The sequence below is a fragment of the Montipora foliosa genome, chromosome 9, assembly GCF_036669935.1.
Source record: "Montipora foliosa isolate CH-2021 chromosome 9, ASM3666993v2, whole genome shotgun sequence".
NCBI classification, from domain to species: domain Eukaryota; kingdom Metazoa; phylum Cnidaria; class Anthozoa; order Scleractinia; family Acroporidae; genus Montipora; species Montipora foliosa.
In genome coordinates this window covers 36264342-36275616 of record NC_090877.1, presented here as the reverse complement: position 1 = coordinate 36275616, position 11275 = coordinate 36264342, and the positions used below count along the sequence as shown (strand labels likewise).

General features: G+C 37.4%; 1 protein-coding gene across 3 annotated transcripts in view; it reads left to right on the top strand.

Annotated features, from left to right (window-relative positions):
* Positions 1–11036, top strand: part of LOC137971977 (fibroblast growth factor receptor-like) — a 20239-nt gene extending 9203 nt beyond the window's left edge. The window contains exons 4-17 of one of the 3 annotated variants that reach the window (XM_068818734.1): positions 799–1107; positions 1708–2016; positions 3832–3968; positions 4514–4685; positions 5308–5518; positions 5910–6088; positions 6596–6706; positions 6918–7108; positions 8278–8400; positions 8674–8744; positions 9523–9563; positions 9638–9737; positions 10494–10596; positions 10764–11036. In XM_068818734.1, the coding sequence (XP_068674835.1) occupies positions 799–1107; positions 1708–2016; positions 3832–3968; positions 4514–4685; positions 5308–5518; positions 5910–6088; positions 6596–6706; positions 6918–7108; positions 8278–8400; positions 8674–8744; positions 9523–9563; positions 9638–9737; positions 10494–10596; positions 10764–10847 (2141 nt within the window). In that variant the 3' untranslated portion in view covers positions 10848–11036. Of the gene's footprint in view, positions 1–798; positions 1108–1707; positions 2017–3831; positions 3969–4513; positions 4686–5307; positions 5519–5909; positions 6089–6595; positions 6707–6917; positions 7109–8261; positions 8401–8673; positions 8745–9522; positions 9564–9637; positions 9738–10493; positions 10597–10763 lie in introns of those variants that run through there. The other 2 variants (XM_068818735.1, XR_011117013.1) reach the window with 2 other exon arrangements.
* Positions 11037–11275: the final 239 nt, after the last annotated feature.

Genomic DNA, 11275 nt, shown 5'->3' with positions numbered 1-11275 from the left:
ATCTTTAATGAAGTTACTGTGGTGAAACCTTGTTGCCAGGCTTTGATTACAAATAAGAATATCATCGTAATTTTATCACGTTTGTTTTTTTTTTCTTAAATAAAAATTGTGCTTGAAAATGTGAGGGTCGTGACCCATAATCTCCCTAGAAGTGTAACTCCCATAAGCCCTTGCGATACAAGTGTCATAAGAAAGCACATGGTCGAAAGTGTTGACTCTGTTTGCGGATTAGTTCCTGGTTCCCACTCGCGACGCTGTTGAAATCCTGCTTTGAAGCTCTATCGACGAGCGAGTAACAAAAACAGCTCTATTGTGCTTCATATTAGTCTCCCTCATCACTTCTTTGTACTTTACTTATTCTTATCCTTATTCTTATTTTTATTGCTGTCCTTATCCTTACTCTTATTAATTTCCTTTTTATCTCAGGCCATGATAGAGCATAATAACAGGGCCCGATCTTTGGGCCTAGGGTAACGATAGGGTACGTTGAGAAGTCTATTTGATGGATAAAGCCTTCCTTAGGATGTGAGATGTTCCAAGGAGTCTCCGAATTCGTTTTTAAGTAAGAAAGGTTCTAAGACAATATTACGGTGTCTTCAGATTGCTTTCCTCTTGCAACGGTGACCTATTCGCCACCTTAAGATATGAAATGTGAATCTCTTCCACACATAGTTTAACCCATGAATACTGAAAAAAAGTACAGAGATCATTTGAAAAGTGTTAACGATATTTACTATTTAAATTTAAATCTGGTAACAAAAACAGATACTTCTAGTAAGTCGCTTCAACTCCATCCAGTTTCAGGACTTCAAACACCCGAAATTACTCCAGTGAACCAAAGTGCGAGGATTGGCTCGAATGTGACATTTCTCTGTACAGTTGAAGGACATCCAAGGCCTGTAATGAGCTGGTTCCGCACGGCAAATAATTCTGATACTTTTAACGAATCTAACTCAAGAATACGAATAAAGACAAACGTTAAAAGAGGCCAAAGTCACCTTATCATAGCAGAAATAACAAAACACGACTATGGCATTTATTTCTGTTCTGCAAGGAATATTCATGGAGAACAGGTTTCAAATCCAGCGGTTCTATGGCAAGCAACAGGTGAGAGCTAATACCTGAAGCAGCCAGTATAAAAATGATCACTTTCAGCCTTTGCTCTTGGGCGTACCAGTTCTCTGCTAATAAATAATATAATTGTACTCATTCGCTACAATAAATTTGGCCGTCTGTGTAATGTAGTTTTACACCAAGACAAAAGCCAGTAAAACCAAACATGTTGATTGTTCTTGTTTTCCTTATGATTATTCTAATAAGGATGTAATATCATCGTCACCATTATTATTATTATTATTAGCGTTATCCTTCTGCAAATTTGACACTGAGTTTATAGCAAAAAGCATTTTAACATTTTCTATTATTTATTCTTAATTTTTTTCCCTTTATTTTTACCAGTTTTTAATAATAAGAGTTGGTATATTTTTTCGCTGAAGATTTTTAAAGAAGATTGAGCATAAAGACAGCATGTAATTATTATTATAATTATTATTATTATTATTATTATTATTATTATTATTATTATTGTTATTATTATTGTTTTTGTTATACTTCGAAGTTGATATCTTATCTTAGTTTGACTACCCTTATTTTCTACTCCAGTTGCAAGGTCAACTAAATAATCAATAAAATTCCGTCCACTTTCAGGACTTCAAAAACCAGAAACTACTCCATTGAACCAAAGTGCGAGAATTGGCTCGAATGTGACATTTCTCTGTACAGTTGGAGGCCATCCAAGGCCTGTAATAAGCTGGTTCCGCACGGCAAATAATTCCGATACTTTTAACGAATCTAACTCAAGAATACGAATAAAGACAAACGTTAAAAGAGGCCAAAGTCACCTTATCATAGCAGAAATAACAGAATACGACTATGGCATTTATTTCTGCTCTGCGAAGAATATTCTTGGAGAACAGGTTTCAAATCCAGCGGTTCTATGGCAAACGCAAACAACAGGTGAGAGCTAATACATGAAGCAGCCAGTATAAAAATGATCACGTCCAGCCTTTGCTCTTGGGCGTACCAGCTCTATGCTAATAAATAATATAATTGTACTCGTTCGCTACCATAAATTTGGCCGCCTGTGTAAGGTAGATTTACACCAAAAAAAAAAGCCGGAAAAACCAAACATGTTGATTGTTCTCTTTTCATTATTATTCTAATAAGGATGTAATATCATCGTCATGCACCACCTATTAGTATTAGCATTAGTATTAGTATTAGTATAGTAGCTTACAGGCCTAGTGGCCCATCAGGCCGGAGCTTATCCCCGGTTTCTGAAGCATGAAGCGACTAAGAGTGTTTCTACTCCCCCCTGGATGGGATGCTAGTCCATCGCAGGGTTACCCCCGGCATTTCGGTGATACCCATTTATACACCTGGGTGGAGAGAGGCACCGAGGGAGTAAAGTGTCATGCCCAAGAAACAACACAATATTCCCGGCCAGGTTCCGAACCCGGACCATTCGCTCCGAAGTCGAGCACACTAACCATGAGGCCACCGCGCCTCCCACTAAGGTTTTAGCCAAAACCATTTTAACATTTTCTAATATTTATTCATAATTGTTTTTTTTTCCCTTTATTTTATCAGTTTATAATAATAAGAGTTAATTGGTATATTTTTGCCGAAGATTTTAAAAGAAGATGAGTATAAAGACAGCATGTAATTATTATTATTATTATTATTATTATTGTTATTATTGTTATCGTTATTATTATTTATTATTATCATTTTTATTATTATTGTTTTTGTTGTACTTCGAAGTTGATATCTTATCTTAGTGTGACTGCCCTTATTTTCTGCTTCAGTTGCAAGGCCAACTAAATATTCAATGAAATTCCGTCCACTTTCAGGACTTCAAAAACCAGAAATTACTCCATTGAACCAAAGTGCGAGAATTGGCTCGAATGTGATATTTCGCTGTACAGTTGGAGGTCATCCAAGGCCTGCAATAAGCTGGTTCCGCAAGAAAAAAAATGTCGGTACTTTTAACGAATCTAAACCAAGGATACGGATACTTAGAAGCTTAGACAAACGTTAAAAGAGGCCAAAGTCACCTTATCATAGCAGAAATAACAGAATACGACTATAGCATTTATCTCTGTGAGTTCTCCAAAACCCTGTGCTTTGTGTGCACCTCCTGCTCATAGCTCTTCTTTGCACACGGGAGTCCATTTTTTATGCACAAATTTCAGTGAATGATGATATCATGTCTGGGCTTTTATCATCTTTCTGTTCTAAGCGGGTACATTCTGACAACATATACCCAATTGTTTTATTTTGTTTTCTTTGATTTCAAACCAAGCTAGTCCGTAAGGCAAAATTTGTTGTTGTTGATGATGATGATGATGATGATGATGATGATTATTATCATAAGGTCTTGATAGTAGCAGAAAAGCAAACAATTTTAAGAAAAGGACGAGACATTTGACTTTATAAAACATGTTTCGACAGAAACATCTGCCATTTTTTGACATTAGCATTTTCTATTATAAATCCAGCTTCCATCACTTTGTATTCTGCCTAACTGAGGATGGCAGAAGTTTCTGTCGAAACATGTTTAATATTAACTCTAAGGTTTCGTCGTTTTCTTAATATTATAATAAGGGTATAATATCATCGTCATTGTTATTATTATTATCATTATCATTATCATTATCATTATCATTATCATTATCATTATCATTATCATTATCATCTTCTTTATCATTATCATTATTGTTGTTAAAGTCGTATCTTAGTGTCGGTGACTGTCCTTATTTTCCGTTTCAGTTGCAAAGCCAACTGAATATTCGGTGAAAAGCCCTAGGGTCATGCCCATCGTCTTTATCTGCATTTTTGGAACGTTGGGAATCGGGAGCGTAGTTTACTTTCTCTGGTATCGAAAGTTAAGAAGACGAATAGCTGAGGTACGTGATCATAGGTTCTCAAAACGAGTGCAAATGAATAAACAAGAACTATAACCATCAACACTTGTACTTATGTAGCACTCCTTCGACGGTCATTTTTCCTATAGTTTAATTAGCAAGGTGAACAGTTATATTGATTGAATATAAAAAGTGTAAAAGTACCTCGATTTGATGTCTTCCCGGAAGACAATCTAATTTCAACAGCGTATCAAGTTAAAATTCAGTAAATATTATCAATAGCCCATTTCCGAATTGCCGTTTGCCTCGGTTTCAAAGCGAGTACTGGTGCACAACCATTCCAATGGAAACGAATGGTGTATTTTCATTCATATCAAGCTCATTAACATATTAATGGTTTAGCACCAAGACTCGTTTTGAACCAGAGGTAAACAGCAACTCGGAAATGGCACATTGGATCTCAATTCCGGGTTAACGCTCTTCTTAAAGGAACATCTAAAACAATCGTTCTGAAAACGCATCGACGTTGTAAAAAAGAAGATTCTGTCTCTTATTAGATATAAAATATGTTAAACATTTGTTTATAGGCGCAAGAAAGAGACAACACTGCAGACAGGCAGACGCCTTCAGAGGATCAAGACTGGATACGTCTCGAGAAAAAAGAGACATCGGACAACATTTATGACAGCATTGACAGTACTCTCGCTTCTCCTTTAGTAGCACAAAGAGCTGTAGGCCGAGAAAACGTTCCCCTATTAGGTGCTTTTATAGTTCTCTGTATAATTTTATTATCATACTGACGACAAAAGTGCAAGAAAAAATAAAATTAACAATTTATACATGCTCAGCAGAGGAAAATGCGAAGAATTTTCATTCATTTTAAATAATAATATTGAACTTTATTAGGTGTCAACTCTATTTAGCGCTGGGGCACTATTCATAGTATGTACACTGCACATGTGCAGAAATCAACTCAACTCAAATCATTTCAGTTTTTGAAAAGAGGGGGCAACCGGAACACCCGTGTAAAAACATCTCGGAGCACAGTAGAGAACCAACAAACTCAACCCACATATGACACCTGGAAATTGAATCCGAGACCCGGGAAACAATGTTGGTAGGCAAGCGATCTCACCGCTGCTCCATCCCTGCTCCCTAATCATAAATCTTGAGTTTGGCACAATAATAAACCCAAAAAACTAATCATAAATCTTGTATCTGCATGTCAATTACCAGCTTCGTCATAACAAAAAGACTAAATCCCAGCAGCCCTGTTTGCTTATTTAGTACAGCCATACCTCAGAAAAGTACGTCTTGCCTTTGTCGTTTAATAGTTCTTCAGGACAAAGTAACATGTAATTCCTTCCATTTTTCCTCCCAGGTGGGGTTGGTAGTAATCAGCTTGACATGCCCAGAAGAGATTTGCCTCCTATACCCAATGGTCATATCCCGCCCAGAAGGCCTCCAAAACCTAATAAGAAAGAACAAGCAGAGGAACAATTGAGATGTGTTTGTATACATAACAGCCATGAAAGCGCTGAAAGCAATGATAACTTACTTATTCACCAAGAAACCGCTGCAAACTCGGAAAGGTAAATCTACCTTATTTCTTGTAATAATTTCTGTAATGAAAATTGCAATCTACAGAATGCCTATTAAATTGCATGTTTCATTTTGTTGAGACAATGAATATTTCCTGTAAGTTCAGATTTTCCTGTTAAATTTTAGAGATTTTCGCTGTCTTTTGTTCCGAATTGTACGGAACTTGAGGGATGAAACTCTCCGGAGTTGGAAAAAGCAATCGGTATCTGTCCATGACAAGGAAAATCAGCTGGAGCCATAACTACTCACGAAAATAAATGTTATTTATTCAGGTTCGATTCTTTACTGGATTATAAATGCTTTTAGCAATCAAGTACTGATAAAAAATATAACATGACAGACCCTATTCTCACGACAAGTGTAACATGTTTTTGCTCACAGAAGAAGCATTCATTTGCCGAAATGTCCCGACATTGAAGAAAACTGGCGAATTGATTTTCAAAGACTCCAGGTGTTCGAGGATGAAAAGCTTGGAGAAGGAGCGTTCGGGATTGTTCGGAAGGGAAAATATCATGCAAAGAATGGACAAACATTAGACGTGGCCGTGAAACAGCTAAAAGGTGACCACATTGCTTTTCAAACTGATTTCAGTAAGACTAAACTAAGCCTCCCTACGTTTTAAGAGTTAAAAAAGGTGAGAAAATTTAATTCAGAATTATTTCTAACAGCGTAGAAAGGATGATTTCAATACGGATGTGTTGGGAAGGAGGCGACCAGATGGGTTTACACTAGGTGTCGTATGTCAAACTGAATAGTGAGGAGGGTTGACGCTACGGTGAAGGTCCTCGCCTTACATCACAAAGTGTTTCTGGTTCGAGGTTATTTGTTAGCCAGTGAACAGCCAATGCGGGGAAAGAAGAGCCAGCATTCAAGCCATCGCTTTTTGAATTCCTATGAAGCCCTTCGTAAGAGTGGTTATCTCAGATAATGTTTGTTGACATTTTCGTTGACTCGATTAGTTCGGTTTTTTGAGACAAAGCACACTACGAGTTGTCCCCTTTCGAGGGGTGGCCTTGGGTGAAAGATCTTCTTTCATTTGAGCATTTGTGATCATTATATATGCATAGATACCGCAGGTGTTTCTGATGACTCCGACCTCTTGAATGAGATAAAGATCTTCAAGCAGGCTGGGCAACATCCCAACATTGTCAATTTTGTGGGGGAATGCACAAAGAGTGGTAAGTTTTGAAACAAAAATTCCAAAAATACAATATCACAGTCTGAACACTCAAAGGAATTCAATGACTTGAAATTAAATTTATACCGAACTGAAAATCTTTGAACTGACATCTCAGACTCTCAGGTTTTTTCATTTACAGGTAAAAGACAATTCATTAGATGAATATGTTTTTAATAATTCAGTGGTAAATAGATGATTATATTTTTCAGACAAGATTCTCTTGGTTACTGAACTGGTTCATGGAAAAAGCCTTGAAGTTTTCTTGAAATCCAAGAAGAACGAATTCCCAGATAACCAACCAAGAAAATATGAAAACGTACGGTTTGGGTTAAGCGATCGTCATTTACTAGAAATAGCGCTGCAAATCGCCCTTGGAATGAAACACTTACAAGAGAAAAAGGTAGGCTGGTATTCACTCAGTTTTTGTCGAAAAGTTATGAACCTGGCGTAACTCTTACAAGATGTTCTTCTCTGAACAAAAAACAAGTCAGGTCTATCTTCAAATTTCAAAAGTGTGTTGCTTATTATTAAATTTCATTTCAAGCTTGCGGTTGATCATAAGAAATGGCTTTTTTTATTATTTTTATTTTTCTATTTGAACAGTCTTCCATGCTACTAGAGAGATCTAGCATTGCGTTTCATGAAACGCGAACGGCGAAACTGACCAGGGGCCCGTTTCTCGAAAGTCCCGAAAAGCCATTTGTCAACCTGCTAACCGCTTGTCCAGAAAAGCCGACCTTTTAACATGTTTTCAAGGTAACAAAAAGCAAACTGTTTGTTAAGTTTGACGATTCCAGTCCTCTCCGTTCTTGAGATACAGAGGGAATTGCGACACCCAAAAATGACCCGTAAAGTTTCGGAACTTTGGAGGAACGGGCACCAGGTGATCATGATTTTCCAACCATTTTTTTTGCGTTTGTCGGTTGCTGCTTGCCGTTTCTACGTGAGTGTAGGCAATTTCGCCTTTGCCGTATACGTGGAACTTTCTTTTTCATAACAAGTCGTTTGTGGAAAACAAAGGACCACGAAAGCTTTTTTTCCGGTAGGTCAAAAATCACGTTTCGTGGTTATCGTTCAATTAACTGACTCCTTCCCGCAATTTGCTTCATGAACTCTCGTTGTCTCTCTGGTGACTCACAAACTCGAAACATCGAAACAGACAGGGATTGATTTTTCATATACATGTATAGCGTCTTTTTCTACAAACAATGTTTAAAAAGACTTTGAGTTTTTGTGTTTGTTAACAAACTTTTCGACATTGACAGAGTCCATTCATCCGGGAGTCACGAAGAGCTAATGTCACAAGCTTCACTCCCTTTTATGTGAAACGTGAAACGGCAATCCGACGTTTTCCATTTCACGTAAAGGTGATGCAAAATCTCTCTATTATTAGAGAGAAGAGAGAGTTCGGTCGAGGATACTGAAACGTGTACACTACTCACATGTGTCTTGCATACAGTGCACTCTTGATCGAGTAATTATGGCGTCATTTTGCCCTTGATCCAGTCCTCAGTCCTATAGGTCAGTTATGGTTGATTACTTAAATCGCCTAGGTCTGTTTCTCTTTAGTGCATTCATCGTGACCTTGCAGCCAGAAATGTGTTCATTGACCATAACCACGTGGCTAAGTTGGGAGATTTTGGCTTGGCACGAGACATTTCAAAGGATGGCATCTACACTCAAACCTCTAATGTAAGTATGAAAATGCAGCATTTACCCTTAGCGATTTTTGTATTTAGGCAAATGCGGTTATTTCTATGCGTCAAGCATTGTTGGGTCTTTAATGTCAAGTAAACCGCTCAGACATATAACCGCAAATCCAAAAGGTGTCCGGCGAGTTCTTGTACATCAGCAGTTGGCTTTTACTGCTTTTGCGTATCGACTTACGCTTATTTCAATCGATGACAAACAATAAACACCCTGTTCTTGCCTAATCACACACTTTTGCACATTTGTTTTCAATAGGACAGAGTTCCTTGGAGATGGCTATCCTTAGAATCATTGAAAGATCACAGCTATACTTATTGTAGTGACGTGTAAGTAACTGATCACCAGTCAGTTAACAATCTTATTAACTAATATGCTTTAGAATGCAAAGCTTGTGTTAGTTAAAGATAGTCAAAAAGCACAATTTACATGACATAAGAAAGTGTCGTTCATTGCACTTTTTCGTAAGAAAGTGTCGTCCATTGCAATTGCCCCAGTTTTCCGCCAAGTGTTTTGAACCCACTTTTATTATATAAACACCAGTGACTGTATCAAGTGAACTTCCGCGCGAAAACATGATAACGATAACATGTTATTTTCACAAGTGAAAAGATCACTGTTGCTATGTTTACCTATAAAAATCGCGCCTTTCGATGCCTTACGTGAAATGATTTAGTACTTCATTGGTGTTTAATATAATAAATCATGAGAATATTGCATGGCCGCTTGGAGATACGAAATTTTTCTTCGACTGTTGAAAAATATTTCACTCGTTCCCTCGTGGAATATTTTTCAACACTCGAAGAGAAATTTCGTATCTCAAAGTGGCCATGTAATATCGTCTATGTAATTATCCTCAAGTTATGCGTTGTCATATTGTGTTGAGTGACTGAAGCGTTCTCGTGTCTCGTCTATTTCTCGTTGTCAGTAGTTATCTTTTCCAAATCTCGCTCTTTGTCATGCTACCATTAGAGAGCTTTAGATTCTACGAGAACGAGTACGAGATTTGACTTCCCATTTTTAGCGAAAATACTTATAAATTGTCCAGGTAAATGAGAGGATCACTTCTCTCAATTTAATTTGTGTCTGTTTTGTTCTTCATTACAGATGGTCTTTTGGCATTGTGTTGTGGGAAATTGCAGCTTACGGTGGGTTATTTTATTTTTTTCTTTTTTCAACGGAAAGAATGTAGATAGAATCAATGTCTATTATTTATTCCTAGGTGAACAGCCCTACCCTTTCATAGAGACTCCATCCGATCTCAAAACCTATCTCTCTCAGGGTGAAAGGATGTCCTCCCCTAAACATTGCTGCAAGAAGATGTAAGTTTAAAGTCTATGATCAAAAATCTCCCTAACTCTTTTTTTTTCCCTTTGCATTTCAAAACTATGTTAATTAAACAGTAAGTAACCCAAGTTTTAAGCCTTAATTTCGGAAAAAAACTCTTGTTTATTCGGGAATTTTCCTTTTTACCAAAATTGCTTGTAACCACGCAATCTGAACCACTTTCGATTTCTTAAATTTAATGGTCCGGCACTATTAAGTTTAAAATCTTGAGACGACTGAATCGAGGAGAAAATGACGTCAAAAACTCACTGGTTAAACAATGCAATGCATGCGTTTGTACGCGACTGAATTAATGCGCAGCACGGGAGTCCCGGGCCATTCGGATTGGAAAGTATGTATGCAAAACTAACGTTTTGCATACATGTTAAACTGCATTTACAGGCTGAAATTTTAAGCTAGTGAGCGAAGTGACGTCAGTTTTTCCCAGGTTCAACTCTCTGAGATCCAGTCGGTCAGTTTTGAACGTGAGTAATGGCAGACGGTTAAATCCAAAACTTATACTCAAAGTAAACAACCTTTGGATAAAAATCAAAGCTCAAAATTTTGCCTTTTAGGTGTTAAGCAAACACACTTTCAAAATCTGAAGAAAACAAGGAAGTGATTTTTTCATCGTTGGACCAGTTTAAGTTTCCGTTTCCGTTTCATTCGTCTATCTCTATCATCTTTGCTTTCGTGCAGAAAATCTACTCATTTGGTATTCACACGTGAATTCAGTTATTTCCCATTGGCAGGTATAAACTGATGTCCTCTTGCTGGGACGAAACTCCATCAGAGAGACCTACATTTGCTGCTATCGCTGAAAAGTTGAAGTCTTATTTAGAAAAGGTGCACAAGGTAGATATTGTCTTTCGATTCGCGTTGGTGTAAATCAAGTTTGACTGACTGACTGACCGATGAAATGGATGGCCTATTGAAAGACTCAGTGACTGAGAAAATAACTAACCGGCTGCCTGAGGAATTCAATTAACTGTGCCCTCGTTCTTTCATTAAATTATTTTCAGATTGATTACGTGAATACAAGGCACGGTGAAGGAATTCTTAGTGAGGCAGAGCATAAATGGCATCTCAGAGTCTTTTCCAAATGAAGTATCGAGGGTGAACTGAGTGTAAAAAAGAGATTGTACCGGGGAGGAAAGGAGGTCTCTGACTTGGTGGCGTCAAAAGGGATAGTACCCACTGAGTTTTGGTGACAGTTTACACGAAAAACACAGTTTCTGACTTTGTAAATATTGTATAGAGGTGACATAAATGATTACCAATTGTCTGGTGTTGAAGCAGACGTCTGAATTTCATTTGAAGGCACTTTTGTCGCCTTGTCACTTTCCATAATGCCGCAATCATGCATGCTAGTTCGGGATACTTCACAAAAAAAAAAAATAATAATAATTATTTAAAATTCAGCGGGGAAAAATTTGCCTGGCTGATCTGGCATTTTCCATCCTCATACATAGTTTTGTCTTCAACTGAGCTGTTAAGAATCATTTATTACCCTTTACTATTTTGACCTATTAAA